General features: G+C 48.0%; 1 protein-coding gene across 3 annotated transcripts in view; it reads left to right on the top strand.

The window, feature by feature from the left end:
• The window catches only part of FLNB (filamin B, beta), a 130023-nt gene that overhangs the window by 93800 nt on the left and 19829 nt on the right, over positions 1-16394 (top strand). For 2 of the 3 annotated variants that reach the window (XM_011998389.1, XM_011998390.1), the window contains 11 exons: positions 1167-1414; positions 4113-4151; positions 4913-5015; positions 5733-5873; positions 8211-8339; positions 9101-9274; positions 10446-10604; positions 10888-11091; positions 12089-12241; positions 12344-12466; positions 15591-15857. In XM_011998389.1, the coding sequence (XP_011853779.1) occupies positions 1167-1414; positions 4113-4151; positions 4913-5015; positions 5733-5873; positions 8211-8339; positions 9101-9274; positions 10446-10604; positions 10888-11091; positions 12089-12241; positions 12344-12466; positions 15591-15857 (1740 nt within the window). The remainder of the gene's footprint in view (positions 1-1166; positions 1415-4112; positions 4152-4912; positions 5016-5732; positions 5874-8210; positions 8340-9100; positions 9275-10445; positions 10605-10887; positions 11092-12088; positions 12242-12343; positions 12467-15590; positions 15858-16394) is intronic. The other variant, XM_011998391.1, reaches the window with a different exon arrangement.

Raw genomic sequence — 16394 nt, 5'->3', positions numbered from 1 at the left:
AATAAGTAGACTAAGCACAGGACCACCCTTCATGTGTTTTGTTTCTCTCATAGCGCATCTTTTTTTGAATGGAGAAAATCTGGGCTTTCACAGCAAGGTTGTGAGTTGTTCAGTGTGGCCCTTTTTGGCTCACCCATGGCAAAAAACGGAGAAATTTTGGAACGCTGGCCAGTCCACCACCTCCTAGGTGTATGCAGCTGCCAGCGACAACCAGATCATCTTTACTAATTGATGGCATGTTAACGTTGGATGGGGACTTCCCCATTGCCTTCCAGGCCCTGTTTCCTCCCCTAGCTTGGGCAGAATCCTGAGCTGAATACTTGCCTTTTGGCTACACCTTTGCCTTTGGCTAAACCAAGGGTCTGTCATTCAGTGCCTTCCACAGATTGACTCCAGTCTTCTCTTCCACTACTCCCTGAACAAACTGTTCTGGCCACCCTCCCTGTTACTCCTACGCACTTGGCTCATATTTGCCAATGTGCTTTTAGTTCATGCTGTTCTGCATTTCCTGATGTATGGATCCTGTGTAAAGGGGTGCCAGAAATCAGAGAGAGACTGGTCACTGGGGAGAGGTTGCAAGTATCCCTTAGCTAACAGAACCCATCCTTCCGGGTTCAGCCATGTTTCCTTTCTTTAGGAAGCCCTTTGTCAGTGTGGCAACCCTGGTATATAAATTCTTAGGACCTTTGCCTAGATATGCTGCGAGACACTTCCCTGAGGAACAGTGTGTTATTTTTTCGTAACTTAGTTCCTCTTCAGCATTTCCACTGCAGTTGGAGCTGTCATTCTTGGTGCCTGGCCCTGTTAGCACCTTGAGAGCAGGGACTGTGTCTTACCCACCTTTATGTGTACCTGGCACTTAAGAAAATGCCCAATATGTTTGTTGAAAGGTGACCTTCCATTGCCATACCTTTAAATGCTGGCAAACCCAGGCTAACCTTTAGTCAACACTCAGAGCTTATAGATGCTCCTTATTTAGTAAGTAATTGATGAAGTAACCCTTTGAGCAACACCTGATTAGGGGATCTTTGGGATATCCCTCTGAATGGCAGCAGTTGAAGGCCTAACATTTACAGGCACAGACAGCATGGATGGGTGTGATTTGTTCTTGGGCCTCCAGGATGTGTGTCCATACTTCCATTCTCTTCCCCTGAACTCTTCTCCAGGTCCTGGAATCGCCTCCACTGTGAAAACTGGCGAAGAAGTAGGCTTTGTGGTTGATGCCAAGACTGCCGGGAAGGGGAAAGTGACCTGCACGGTTCTGACCCCAGATGGCACTGAGGCCGAGGCCGATGTCATCGAGAATGAAGATGGAACCTATGACATCTTCTACACAGCTGCCAAGCCAGGCACATATGTGATCTATGTGCGCTTCGGTGGTGTTGATATTCCTAACAGCCCCTTCACTGTCATGGTAAGGGAAATTCCTTCTCCAGAGCATGCTGTTATTGGTGGAAACTGTAACAGCTGCCATTTGTTGAACTTTGACCAGGATATCCTCTTCCACTTTTTTTTCCCCTTTGGAAATTTCGTTAAGCAGTTGTGACCTTGTAGAGTCCCAGAGTAATCTCTAGAAACTCAGAAACCCTTTGGCTCTAAGGGTTTTTAGGGAATCTTACTGACCACCAAGGTGTCTATCATAATAAGGGACTTGGGCAGTATCCTGGCCTAAGCTGAGGCGTTTTGAAAGATAACTCCTCAGAAAAACACACCTTTACGAAAATGTTTCTACATAAAACATGACAGGTTTTTAACCTGCCAGCTCTTCCTTCTTCCATCTTCATGGCCATTCTCCATGGCTGGAGGAGAGAGCTTCCTGATGCTGTTTTGTTTAGAGACTTGACTCTGATAACCCAGGACTCAAAGTATCTCCACTTGTGTTTTGGAAAGATTCACAGTTTATGTATGAGGGGGAAATACCTTGTCTTTTGCAGCGAGGAACATCTGGAATAGAAGGAGGAAACCATTATGCAAACATCTGGGTTAGTGAATGACCAAGGTCTTTCATTTTCAATTCTGAGTGACTTATAGATCTTCCTCTGATTATTTATTTTTGTTATTGCATAATAGATCTTCCTGTGAATATTCTTCAACCAGGAAAGGGATTAGAAACCTCAGGGGCATTACCTCACTGAACCCTCAAAACCAAGCATCGCTGGGCTTTTTTTTTTTTTTTACAAATGAAGCGTGCTTGGTCTAGACAGACACCAAGTACCATGCTGTCATCCTCACTGGTGTCCTTTGATACTGCCATCAGCAGCCGCACTTGACCACAAGGTTCATAGGCCCTTCATGTTTTTAATGACCTGGCCTTCTTCACAGCCTACAAAGCACCTTCTAATTATTTCATTTTGTGCAGTAATGGAGAGGTGCATGACGACTCCTTTCTAAACAGAAGCTCAGGGACTTTCTTCCAAACAGTCTATACTCTGTCGTAGCTTTGTTCCCTTCCATCGATGTTTGTTTATCCGTAAACAGCGTGCCAGAGATCTGGAGGCTCTTTTATGTCTCAAGTATGTAAACACTTGTCAACTTTTGACATTGTTCATTTAAGAGTGTTTTTCTTCTGTAGGAAGAAGGAAATACAGCTGGGAAGTTGATGTCGTTATTCACAGAGAAGGGTACCAGTTGTAGTCTTCAGAATCTGTTTTTAGCCCATACTGGGTTTTATCTGGTTGGTTAGAATTAGGTAGGAGGGAAAAGCAGCCAACCACCGAGCAGTGGTCATGGGCCTGCTGGTGCGATGAGTTGGGGGTAAGAGAAGACCATATTGGGAAGGTCTAAGTGAGAAAGTCAGAGTAAAAAAATTGAGGACCCTTGTTACAGAAGTGGAGGCTTCCAAACTCAGTAAGAATAAGTGTCTCCTAGCCCCTGAATACACACAAAGCAAGAATATTTTGTGTTTACCCACTGCCCCCTGACCACTGCTGAAGGCAGAAAGGGACGATCACCCACAGTACCTACAGTACCTGGTTTGGGTCTTTATTCTCTCATTCCAGGGAGAGAACCTTAACTGGATGGACTGACTGACTGTTCATTGGCTTTGGTTGGGTAGATTCCCTGCGTCTCACTATAAGTTTGAGGCCAAAAAGGACACTGACCCACACTGCAGTCATAGCAAATGTCTCAAGGAGACCCACACTGGTGTGAGCCATCACGCCCAGCCAGGAGCATTAAATCTAAGATTTGTTGAAAATGAATTTATAAAAAACTTTAAAAACATTAACTGCTGAGCATGGTGGCTCACGTCTGAAATCTCAGCACTTTGGGAGGCCAAGGTGAGAGGATTGCTGGAGCCCAGGAGTTTAAGACCAGCCTGGGCAACACAGTGAGACCCCCATCTCTACCAAAAAAAAAAATTAGCCTGGTGTGGTGCACACCTCTAGTCCCAACTACTCAGGAGGCTGAGGTGGGAGGATCGCCTGAGCCCAGAAGGTTGAGGCTGTAATAAGCTAAGACTGCACCACTGCACTCCAGCTTGGATGACAGAGCAAAACTCTGCCTCAAAAAAATTAAATAATTAACCACAGTAGACATTTATCAAGTGAAAAAAGACCTTTTTCCTAATTCTGTGCTGCAGAGATGCCTCGTGTTAGTTTTTACCTGCTTACACTTCACACACCTCAGTTTCATGCCTGGGATCACACTGTACGTATTGCTTTCGCACCTTGCTTCCTTCCCTCAGTGTGCCATAGATACCCTTACATATTGATTCATTGGACCTGACTGCTGTGTTCCACTGGACAGACTCACCAGAATTTATTTGACCCAACCCCTTCCAGATGGACGTTAGGTTGCTTTAGTTTTGCACGACCACAGACGGCGCCAGTCAAGGTCCTTACACACATCAGTTACCTATGGAGCCTCTTGCCAGCGTAGGTCTGCTTGCCAGAAGTGGGGTTGTGGGCTCACAGGGCATGCACATCTGACAGTCAAAGAGAGGTCACCAACTTGCCTTCCAAAAGGGCAGTAAGAAAGTGTCCTTCGCTAGAGTGAGCAGCTCACTGTGGTTCAAGATGGAGCAGTGGGGGAAGCAGCTCTGTGGTGGTAGAGTCTACTGAGTGTATCCTTCCAGTATGGTTCCCAACTAATCTCCATTTGCCACTGACCAGGCCACAGATGGGGAAGTCACAGCCGTGGAGGAGGCACCGGTAAATGCATGTCCCCCTGGATTCAGGCCCTGGGTACAATTTTGGTTTTTTCCTTTTTGTGTTTCTGTGTTTACTCAGCCTTCATTTCAGAAAATCTGCCATCTGCTTCTGGGATTGCTTAAGCCCTGTGGGTGTCCTGGTCATTGGTCATTGGTGTGCCCCTCACTGATCAGCCCATCACGATGATCCCTGCTTTTTTCTGTAATAAGATCACCTTCGCGTCACCATCCGTGCTCCACAAATCGCCAGCCGTCGTGTCTGTGATCACGCTCGGTGCAGTTTGTCTCCGTGTTTAAAGAGAAAGACAGACAGCTGTCTGCAGCCCTGCTGCTGCCTCTCAAAGCCGCCACTTGCACATTCAGTTTCTGTTCAAGGGGAAAGCCACCCACTGCTACTCTCTGCCACTTAAAATGCACCTTCTTTTCCAGGCCACAAGCAACTAAACCTTTCCAGATGGAGCCTCTTGGGACTCATAGACATTGCTGTCTCTTACTTTTCCACTTTCCCGTGGGCGCTGCTGGGAATTTTACAAACAGATTCCCGAGTGATTGCTAACAGTTGGTCAGCGTGACTTCTCCAGTCCCTCAGGTTCTACCCTGGGTCTGGAGCCACTTAGACAAAGCCCATACCACAATGGGCAGCCACATTCCCAAATCCCGGCCTCACTGGCTTGCAGAATTCCCAGCAGCTCTACCCCCTGTAGCTTCACCAGCTCCCGCTGTTGTCCGCTTTACCCAGTGACCACTGCCTTCTGTTTTTAGGTGACCGAAGAGGCCTATGTCCCAGTGAGTGACATGAACGGCCTGGGATTTAAGCCTTTTGACCTGGTCATTCCGTTTGCTGTCAGGAAAGGAGAAATCACTGGTAAGCACTTGCCATGAAGGCTGTCTCATTCTCACTTGCTCTCATGAGCTTCCCAGAATGGTGCCGGGGAGGTGTGTCCACTGTCTCCCAGACCTGGGCTCCTTAACCCCAGGTCATGAGTTCTTGGTCTCGGGCGTTGGGCCGTGGGCTCCTGAAACTACAGAATGTGCCACGTGTGTGTTTCTCTGAAGAAGTGACTCACTGACAACTTGCATTACTTTCTTGAGGGGGCCCATGATTCTCTCTAGGTTAAGAACTGCTGTGTTTAGATACCTCATGACTGTCGGGTTCCTGTTTGCCCCTTTTCCCTGCCTCCTCTTGTTTGACTTTTCCAGATGCGACTTTGACACTGAGTCTGTCATACAGGAGTTCCTTTCTCCCCTCAGCCTCTTTTCAATGCCTGCTTCTCTTTGGTTTGATGCTCTACCTATCCAGCTGGTTTCACGGTCTTCTCAAGTCCTTTCTGAGCTTGATTTTGCCAGTTGTAAAAAACTCTTTAAGAGTTGTCTGCTGTATTTTGTGGAAGTCAAATGGAACTGGAAAAAAAAGAAGAAAAGAGCAAATGGTCTTTCCCATTGTGGGACTTGAGTGTTTTAGGCAGCGATGAATGTCCTTGGGTCTGGAAACCTTTATTTTGAATACGTCTGTGCCTTGGGCTCTGCTTCTCTGGGGAAGGTTGCTGGTGGGCTCATTGCACCGTCTCCCTGTGCTCCATAGGGGAGGTACACATGCCTTCTGGGAAGACGGCCACACCTGAGATTGTGGACAACAAGGACGGGACGGTGACTGTTAGATACGCCCCCACTGAAGTTGGGCTCCACGAGATGCACATCAAATACATGGGCAGCCACATCCCCGGTAAGTTGAGCTGAGCAGGCCCAGCAGGGCTCCACCGTTCAGGGGCATCTGGGCAGCGTACAGACGCTCCTCAGCTGCTGTGTAGGGAGTGGCTTTTGGCAGCAGGCTGGGGAATGCAGCATTGGCAACCCTGCAAAACCAAACAGCCTGGGACCCTAGCAGGTCCAGCTGATTTCTAGAAGGGATGACGTAGCTCAGTGTCTTGGGTTACCGTGCAGGCCTTTGGGTCTGTGGTTGTTTACCTTTGTCACTACGCCGAGTGTGGCCAGAGGGCAAGCTGGGAGAAAAATGTGAGGCACAGTGAGGGACTTTCCAGCCTGGCCTGCAGAGCCCTATGTGGCCTGGGGACTTGGGGCGGGGTCAGAGGCGGAAGAAGAGGACCAGCAGCCCAAGTTCCAAGGGAATCCGGCCCAAGTTCCATGGGCCACCAACCAGCACAGTGTCACTGGTTCACTCTTTCTTTCTTTTTGTAGTTGTTTAAATATTTGTTTTTTAATTTAGTATTTTGAATAGGTAACACATTCTCATAGTTCAAAAATAAAAATTATATGGAGAAAGGTTTCCTTCCCACCCATATCCTCTGTCTGCCCTCTCCTTGAGCCAGACTATCATAAATTTTTTTATGTTCGACTTCAGAGTTTTAGGGTTTTATTTTGTGTGTGGAGATAGGATCTCACTATGTTGTCCAGGTTGGTCTTGAACTCCTGTCCTCAAGCATTCCTCCCGCCTTGGTCTCCTAAAGTGTTGGGATAACAGGCATAAGCCACCACGCCTGGCCATTTTCAGAGTATTTTTAAGACTCTCCATGCAAATAGAAATACAGATATATAAGAGAGTGTCTTTCCAGCCTTCCTTCACGTGGACGAACCATTACATATTTGACCATTTCCATGTTGGAGGGATTTTGGTTCTTCCTGGCGTTGCTGTCCCCAGTCTTGCTGCAGCAAATCGACTTTTCCCCTAGTCACTTCACACTCATGAAGATGTATCTGTGAGATTTAGTTACCAGAGGAGGCATTGCTGGGGCCCCAGTGCAGGCATCTACGATTTTGACAGATCTTGCCAAATTGCCCTTCAGAGGGGCTGTTGCAGTTCACACACCCTCCAGCCATGGAGGAGAGCACCTTCTTTTCCACAAAATTTGCCAGTAGAATATGCTATCACATTTTTGGATCTTTGCCAGCCTGATGGTTGGAAAGAAACAGAATCTCAGTGTTGCTTTATTTGTATTTCTCTTGTGAATGAGACCGCACAGCTTTCCATATGTCTATTTGTATTTCTTTTTCTGTGAACTGAACGTTTGGATCCACGGCCTGTTTTTCTATTTGGTTATTGGCCTTTGTCATATAGTTTCTAAGAGCAATTTAAACATTGGAGAGATTAGCCCTTTGTGGTAGGAGTTGCAAATATTTCTCTGAGATTGGCATTTGCTTTAGTTGCCTGTATGTAATATTGGCTTAAAGCAAAAATGTATTATCTACTTCTATTTAAATATTCTAAAGTGCAGATGGAGAGAGAGGAAAAAATGTTTCTCACATCTGCCATCCACTTCCACTGCTGGTGCAAGTTGTGTATCTTTTTAGATGTTTCTCTCTGTATCTACAAACATACATATAATTTTGTTCTATTTTGTTTTTAAAGGAATAGCGTAATGGTATTCATAGTTTATAGCAACTTGCTTTTTTTCTTTTTAATGCATCATATTATGGATAATTTCTCAAGTTAGTAAACATGGGTCTTCCTCACTCTTTTTAATGGCCCATGAGTAGATCAGCATTTATTTAACCAGTCCCCTGTTGTGAACACTTAGGTCTTTTCCTGATGTGCACCTGAACACTGCAGAAATGAAAGTGCTTACGTAGGGCTAGCAGTCGGGGTGGGTGGGAAAGACCACTGTGGGGTTGATTCCTTACGGTTTGAATGGCGTGGGCAAATGGCCTTCCAAAAGCCCTTTCCACTCACCTTCCCTCTAGCCATGGGTCCTTTCACCACCCAGTGCAAGAGTTTCTTCCTTATTTATCAGTTGGGCTGGATTGCCTTACCTCAGCCCCCTTCCTCATCTGCGGCAGCCTCCAGGATTGTTTTTCTTACGTTGTGATTGAAGGAATAATACTGTGTAGACCCTCTCTGATGTCCTAGGATGGCGTGGGACAGGAGGTGCATCTGCATCTCTTTCTGTCTCTGCATCTCTTTCTGTCTCTGCGTCTCTTTCTGTCTCTGCCTCTGCTTAGGAGGCGCCAGACCTGTAGAGAGGTGAGTGTTAAGATGCCGGTTGTCCAAGGTCTTCATTCACCCCTTCATGAGCACCAATTTTGTTTGTGTCCTTTGTAAACCCAGAGAGCCCACTCCAGTTCTATGTGAACTACCCCAACAGTGGAAGTGTTTCTGCATATGGTCCAGGCCTCGTGTATGGAGTGGCCAACAAAACTGCCACCTTCACCATCGTCACAGAGGATGCAGGAGAAGGTACTGTGTGGTTTACATGTTTATATGCCTCCAGCCATCCATTCGGAGGGTTAAGTGGACACGGTTCTAGGGTGGCTTTTAAAAGTGAGACAATTGAATGGTAGTATTTGTCTTGTCTTTTCTCTCATATAAATCTGTAGAGCTGCTTTGTCTTCTACCCAGAAAGACATTTTTGAAGTCCTTTGTGTTCTAATTGAAATCAGATTCATGCTATGAAATACTTTATGTGACTTGTCTGGAATTTAAGTATGTTTTGGTTGGTGATGTTTTTGTTCTTTTTGCACATGTATCCACAAGACCACATGACTTACTGAGTGGCTCTTTTTGATAAAGCTGTGTGCCCATTCACATGGTATTCATGGAGACTCCCAAATCTGTGGTTCTAATGGGATTTCCATGATGGCAGCCAGTGCCTGATAGAAAGGGACAATACACCTCTGCCCTCCACCGCCCACCATCTCTTATGTGAAATTGACATGCACGGCTCCTTCCTTTTCTCATCCCATGCATCCTGAGAGTAGAGAGAGCTCCAGGGTTACTTGCAGTGAAGAACTCAGACATTTGGGGTTTCTTCTCAGTGGATATTTTTACCACATGGAGTGCTTTGTTCTGACAGATGTCCCTTTGCCCACAGCTCACGTGGAGTGCATCAGTCCGTTGTCCCCAGCATCAGGGCTGCCCTGGATGAGTTGTTACAAGGAAACTCTTAAAACAAGGAAACTCTCTCCCTAACACCCCTGCATCCCTGTTCCCACTTGTAGGTGGTCTGGACTTGGCTATTGAGGGCCCCTCAAAAGCAGAAATCAGCTGCATTGACAATAAAGATGGGACATGCACAGTGACCTACCTGCCCACTCTGCCAGGCGACTACAGCATTCTGGTCAAGTACAATGACAAGCACATCCCTGGCAGCCCCTTCACAGCCAAGATCACAGGTAGGGTTGTCTGGCTTCTGGAGGCTTCCTCATGGGAAGCATGACTACCCCTGACTGCCACCCTCCTTATCAGACCACAGGCGGCAGGCTAGACATCTCTTTGAGTTTAGGTTTCACGGAGACTCATTGAGGAGGAGCAGGGGATGGAATCCAATTTTGGATTGGCTAAATTCTTCCCTTGCTGATAATCCAGGAAAAAGCAAGAGCTAGTATTTGGAGCACACTTTTATTGTGCCAGTGTTACTCTAGTGTGCAAAGAGAAAGCTCTCAGATGGAGTATTCAAATCATACTGACCGCAATAGTGCGTGAACTCAGAGATGCCCTTCAGCGTCACTACTAGATAAATTTTCTGCTATCCCTTTTACAGATGGGAAAACTGAGGCTTGGCAAAGTAGTGGTGTAGCTGAGTTCACATATGGGTAAACAGATCCAGGTTATCAAATTCCAAAACCCATGCTCCTCACCTTGCTGTATTCCGGTTATGCTTTCAGTTGGTTATAAGGAAAATGCACAAGGCAGAGCCCGTGTCCCCACCATGTTTAGACCTGTCTGTGAAACAGCCAGTAGTACTCTGTGGAATGTGGTCATTGTTTACCTAGAAATGCCCACAGCCATGCCAGGCAGGTGCGAGGTCCCTTCAACTACCAAAGATTCCTATATTTTATTTTATTTTTGAGATGGAGTCTTACTCTGTTACCCAGGATGGAGTTCATGGCGCAAACTTGGCTCACTGCAACCTCCACCTCCTGGGTTCAAGCGATTCTCCTGCCTCAATCTCCCAAATAGCTGGGATTACAGCACCCACCACCACACTCAGCTTATTTTTGTATTTTTAATAGAGATGAAGTTTCACCATGTTGGACAGGCTGGTCTTGGACTCCTGACCTCAAGTGATTCATCTGCCTCAGTCTCTCAAAGTGTTGGGGTTAGGCACCTGGTCCATGAGGACTCAAGTCTCCGGGTCCTGCCAGCTCCTTGTCTTTGCTGCAGGCAGGCATGAATCCCATCATTCTTCATTGGTTGGGTCTACTCAGTGTTCAAGGCTCATTTTTTTTCACTTCGTGTAATCAGTTCTTGCCTGTTCATCTGTGAACGGCATATGGCATGGCAGCTCTGGGAAGCGGGATGACCACAAGTAACGGGAGTCCTTTTTGGGGGAATGTTTCCCAGATGACAGCAGGCGGTGCTCCCAGGTGAAGTTGGGCTCGGCCGCTGACTTCCTGCTTGACATCAGTGAGACTGACCTCAGCAGCCTGACGGCCAGCATTAAGGCCCCATCTGGCCGAGATGAGCCCTGTCTCCTGAAGAGGCTGCCCAACAACCACATTGGTGAGCTAGGCTACCCTTCCTGGCTGGAGCCAGGACATCTTGGGTGGGAGATGGGGACTCTTGCAGTTCTTTCTTGGGAAATCGGTAGCACAATGGAGTGTGATGTAATAAACCTGCTGGGTCACACGCACGATAAATGCCCAAGTGTATTTGTGCATTGTGATGTCGACACTCTGGGTTGTTGGATGTCAGGAAAAAGGTCATATTTCTATTTCTGAGAGTGTGTCTCTCCTGCTTCCTCTCCGCCATCCCCTTACAAACCTCAATCTGTGTTCTGGCCCAGGCATCTCCTTCATCCCCCGGGAAGTGGGTGAACACCTGGTCAGCATCAAGAAAAATGGCAACCACGTGGCCAACAGCCCCGTGTCCATCATGGTGGTCCAGTCCGAGATCGGTGACGCCCGCCGAGCCAAAGTCTATGGCCGCGGCCTGTCAGAAGGCCGGACTTTCGAGATGTCTGACTTCATCGTGGACACAAGGGATGCAGGTCTGTGTGGTCCAAAGGGAGAGGCCCAGAGCTTGTGGGAACAGACTTACTTTGCTGAATCAGTGCCATCTTTTCATCCTACCAACTCCTTTTCCTTCCTGAGCATCCTTCAAGCTATAGGTCCTTCTGCCTGCATTGTCTTTTACGCCTCATGACCATTGGCAAAAATAGGATTGTCTTTGTTTTTTAGATGATGAAACTGAGGCTCACAGGGCTTACAGCCCCCTCTGCCCTAGGATCTGAACCCAGAGCCACAACACCTCGCAAACCCCTGTTTTCTCATCTGTTCTCCCACCCTTGTTCTCAGCTTCCCAGCGTCTCTCCGAGCAAAGAATGTTGGGTTGGCTGGCCAAGACCATGGTCATCTGAGCAGAGCTTTTGTGGAAATGAGGCATCTCTTTCTGTTCTCTCTTTGAGATGGTTTGAGTTAGATTGTGTCTCTTCTAAGCTCGCCACACCCCAGTGCGTCCAGTCATCTGCTTTCTTGAGGCATGACCACACTGGTGAATTCTAGACAAATTCTAACCCAGGGGAGAGGGCTGGAGAATTTCTGGTCCTGGTTGGGAGATACTCCCTGTTAAACCTTCAGATCTGCTGACCTAGTTGAGGTAGCCAGGGGCTGTTTAAAAATTCAGAATCTCAGGTCTGGCTGTGGATAAACCCCCGAGGTGGTACGTGCAGTTCTTGGAGGCATGAGGGCAGAAGGTCCTCTCCAGCAGTTTGCACAGGGCACATCGTCTATGGGGTATTAGTAAATACCCTTGAGGAAAGCGTTCTGTGGTCAAAACCAGGTTCAGCAGGTTATTTCACTATGGGACTTCTCAGGGCGCTTAACCTACTCATCCCCCTCTGGGCTCTGCAAATGAGGCCGCCATTGCTTTCTTTCTGCTATGTAGAAATAGACTGAAGCGTAAGGGTCGATGTCCTTTCTCCATTCATCGGGCTCCCTCTTCCTGAGGAGTTGCTGTCAGAACAGCCTGGGGCTGCTGTGTTGCAGGTTATGGTGGCATATCCTTGGCAGTGGAAGGCCCCAGCAAAGTAGACATCCAGACAGAGGACCTGGAAGATGGCACCTGCAAAGTCTCCTACTTCCCCACTGTGCCTGGGGTTTATATCGTCTCCACCAAATTTGCTGATGAGCACGTGCCTGGTATGTGTATTCCGTTCCCCTCCAGATGGGATGCTTGGGTTTTCTGTAAATGCTGTGCTTCGGCCTCTGGGCTGCTCACAGAAGCCTTCTTGGGTCTTGCAGGGAGCCCATTTACTGTGAAGATCAGTGGGGAGGGAAGAGTCAAAGAGAGCATCACCCGCACCAGTCGGGCCCCGTCCGTGGCCACTGTCGGGAGCATTTGTGACCTGAACCTGAAAATCCCAGGTGGGTGTCGGGAACTAGTGGGGCGGGGAAGCCTTGGCTCCAGCCCTCAGGGCTGTGGGTGCCTTTGGGAACCAAGTTTAGGCATGGCCTAGAGCACAGTATCCAAGTCGGCTGTGCTGACCTTTCCATTTCACTTCATTTCATAATTTTCTTCTATGTTTATTTTCACAGAGGCTCATCCAAGAATAATAAATCTGTTTACCTCGCTACCTTTTTCCAATTCCAAATAAAAATAACTTTATTGGGTCACATGGGGGAAACGTAGATATGCTTTTAGATTTTTAGATTTACTATCTGTCAAACAGAATCATGTCAGTGAAAGAACTGGCCCAGCCGATGCCAGTGTCTGGAAGTATTTAAGAGGTGGCAGCCCAGCGGCATCCTTCTAGTATTTCTCTTTCCTTCCTGAAATTAGAACGAGGGCTGTGCTGCAGATCTCACTGGGCCACATCTAGCCCTTTGGCGGTGAATTGTTCCTTATGGGCCCCAATTAGCCAGTCAACAGGTCACACAGTCTGTCTGAAATGTGGCCCAGGTTCTTTCTATAAAGAATCCTTCCAGAGAGAAGTCACTGTGAGTGAAAGTTTTGAGGCTCCTCTGCCCAGAAGTTGACATGTCCTATGGAATTGCACAAATTCTACAGAGAAGGGAAATATAAATCGTCTTCAGATGGAGCTTGTGTTGCAGGCTCTGGAGAGGGGGCTATCTTTCTACACTGTACCTCCCATCCTTCCTAACGTGTCAGGGAGCTGTCGACTCCGCCTTCTTGGCTTTAGTTAATGGGTTCTTCTTGTGTAGTCACATCAACATTGGGTCACATGGGAATGTGGCAGAGCCTCATTACTGTAGAGTTCAGACATGATCACTTAAGAAGAGCTTGACTGGGCGGGGCGTGGTGGCTCACTTCTGTAATCCCAGCACTTTGGGAGGCCAAGGCGGGCAGATCACCTGAGGTCAGGAGTTTGAGAGCAGCCTGGCTAACATGGCAAAACCATATCTCTTCTAAAAATACAAAAATTAGCAGGGCGTGGCAGCAGGCACCTGTAGTCCCACCTACTCAGGAGGCTGAGGCACAAGAATTGTGTGAACCTGGGAGGCGGAGGTTGCAGTGAGCTGAGATTGCGCCACTGCACTCCAGCCTGGGCGACAGAGCGAGACTTTCTCAAAACAAAAAAAGCTGTACTGATCATTTCTGGTCATAAACAGTTTGTGTGCCTCAAGGTGGAGGGAGGAAGTGTCACCTCCCAGAGAGAGCCTGGCTCACATCTTAGGTGCAGAGTTGGACCCTGGCTGCCCCGTCCTCACAGCCATGTGTGCTCACTTTCCAGTCATATCGGTGTACTCCTCATCCACTGTTTTTGTGGGCATCTTCCCACCTCAAAAAATAGACATCCACATCATCTCTTTCATGACCCAGATAAAATGCCATTTCATTCAATGGAACTGTTGGTGATAGAAAAAGATTCCATTTCATGTCTAGATGCATCAACCTTCGTTACTCATCTCTGTGCCTCAGCTCCCATCATCAGGGCTGCTCTGACATTTGCCACCCTGTGCTCAGGCTGTGGGCCAGATGCCCAGGAGTGGGCTGGGCTGGTGCATTTCAGACGCTGCCACACCTTGGCAGACCGCCCTCCACATTTCTGCATACTCCCCCACCAGCACTGGGGCTGTCTCTTCTCACTTTGGCCAACCTGATGGAAAAATATGGTGTCCAGTATTCAGTTTCATATCTTCAATTACTAGTTATATGTACTGTGTTTTCTTTTCATTTGCTTTACATTTCTCATTTGGCAAAATACCTGTCCTATTCTCTGCTTATTTGTTTCATGAGGAACTAGCAAGTATCTGTGCAGCGTGGACGTTTACCCTTTCTCTTAAGTCTCTTTTTGTTATTCTTTTAGTTACTTAGTACCAGATGACTCTGGGTGAGGCTCAGTTTTCCCCTCATTACCCAAATGATCCTCTCAGAGATCCCCTCCTCCTTAATGGAGGACAGCTCACTAACCAGATGTCCTCCAGACCCAGGTTTTGCAGGGCATCGTCGTTAGTTTGGGCTGCTTTAGCAAAATCACATGAAGTAGGTGGCAACCAACAGAAATGTATGCCTCACAGTTGTGGAGGCCGGAAGTCCAAGATCAGGTACTAGCATGGCCAGATTGTGGTGAGGGCCCTCTTCCAGGTTGAAGACTGACAGCGTCCCCTTGTATCATCACACGCTGGAGAGCAGCGGGAGCAAGCTGTCTGAGACTCTTATAAGGCCACTCATCCCATCACAGGGTCACTCCATTTTCCTGACCTTATTTAATCCTAATTGCCTCCCCAAGGCCCCACCTCTTAATCCCGTCACATTGTTGGGGATAGGGTTTCAATATTCGAATTTTGGAGGGACACAAACATTCAATTCATAACATGGGTGACCCTCTTTTCAACCTCCCTTCCCTTTTCTGTCCTCAGGGGTCAGAGTCATGAACTGCTCTGCCCAGATCCTGTGGGGCTGGAGGGTGCAGTTTCATACTGGCTCTAGGTGATGGCAGTGCTCCGTGCCCCGCCTGCGGCCACCTGGCCTCACCACGGCAGTACAGGCACAGTCGTTGGCATGACGTGAGCAGCTCACGTAGAGTGATGTGGTCTTGTGTCCTAGCGCTGGTGACCCGAGACATTGCTTTTCTGAAAGTATGGCCCCTGGTCTTTGGTTTGCTCAAAGCTTTGCTCACGCATGGTTTCCCTTTTGCCATTGGGACTGACGAATGTTCACCTTTTTCTCTAACTTTGTCTTGTTGCCTAATAGAAATACCAAAGCTTCTTGACAGTAAGGGATGACGGCTCTTGTTTTCTACCCTTCCCTACCTGTGGAAAGGAGCCCATCTATGCATGATGGATGACCACGTCACCTTTGGCAAGAAGTCTCAGTGCCCCTAGCATGGGTGGCCTGAAGGTCCCTGCCCACTCCATGCTGGCCACAGGAGGGCAGGCACCCAGCCTGAAGGGAAGGAAATCTGGGCACCCCATGTCCACTGGGCTGCGTACACCTTGCTCTCGGCTGCTTGCCCTGCATGTCCTGCCCCGTCTCAGGCCCTTGCCCTAACCCTCTTCTCTCCCCCAACCTCCCTCCCTCTTTCAGAAATCAACAGCAGTGATATGTCGGCCCACGTCACCAGCCCCTCTGGCCGTGTGACTGAAGCGGAGATTGTACCCATGGGGAAGAACTCGCACTGCGTCCGGTTTGTGCCCCAGGAGATGGGTGTGCACACGGTCAGCGTCAAGTACCGCGGGCAGCACGTCACTGGCAGCCCCTTCCAGTTCACTGTGGGGCCACTTGGTGAAGGAGGTGCCCACAAGGTGCGGGCAGGAGGCCCTGGCCTGGAGAGAGGAGAAGCGGGAGTCCCAGGTGAGCATTCCGGGCAGGATTTTCACCTGGGAGGAATATGAGTTGAACCCAGGCAGTGTGGGCACCCACATACTTTTTTGCCCTATTCGAAAGAGAAGACTTCTGATAGGTGGCATTAAGGGGCATTCTTTAAAACAAGGCATTTGTGACTAAGTCTGGCACACTTTGTGTGCTCACGTAAAGCCAAACAAGTTTCTTACTGGGAGCCTCCTTGGTGCCTGTAACTTACTAGTGTGCATCTGAGTCTTTAATTGGGGAGCAGAGTAATACTGTTTCCAGAGCATCTTTCAGGGCTGATGTTCTGTGGAACACACTAGAAAGCTACAAAACTGACTATAAGCATCCTTTCCTAAGGTTGCTGCTGGTGGGAAGATCTGTGGGGAAAAAATGGAACATTCTCATCTTTTTCTGGCTTGGTTAGGGTGTATTCACATTTTTAAAAATTTTTATTTAATATTTTTTTTCTTTCCTTTTTTTGTTAGAGATGAGGTTCCACTATCTTACTCAGGCTGGTCTTAAACTCCTGGGCTCCTGTGA

Source organism: Mandrillus leucophaeus, unplaced genomic scaffold (genome assembly GCF_000951045.1).
Source record: "Mandrillus leucophaeus isolate KB7577 unplaced genomic scaffold, Mleu.le_1.0 Scaffold57, whole genome shotgun sequence".
In the NCBI taxonomy this organism is placed as follows: domain Eukaryota; kingdom Metazoa; phylum Chordata; class Mammalia; order Primates; family Cercopithecidae; genus Mandrillus; species Mandrillus leucophaeus.
This window is presented reverse-complemented; position numbering and strand designations above follow the sequence as displayed.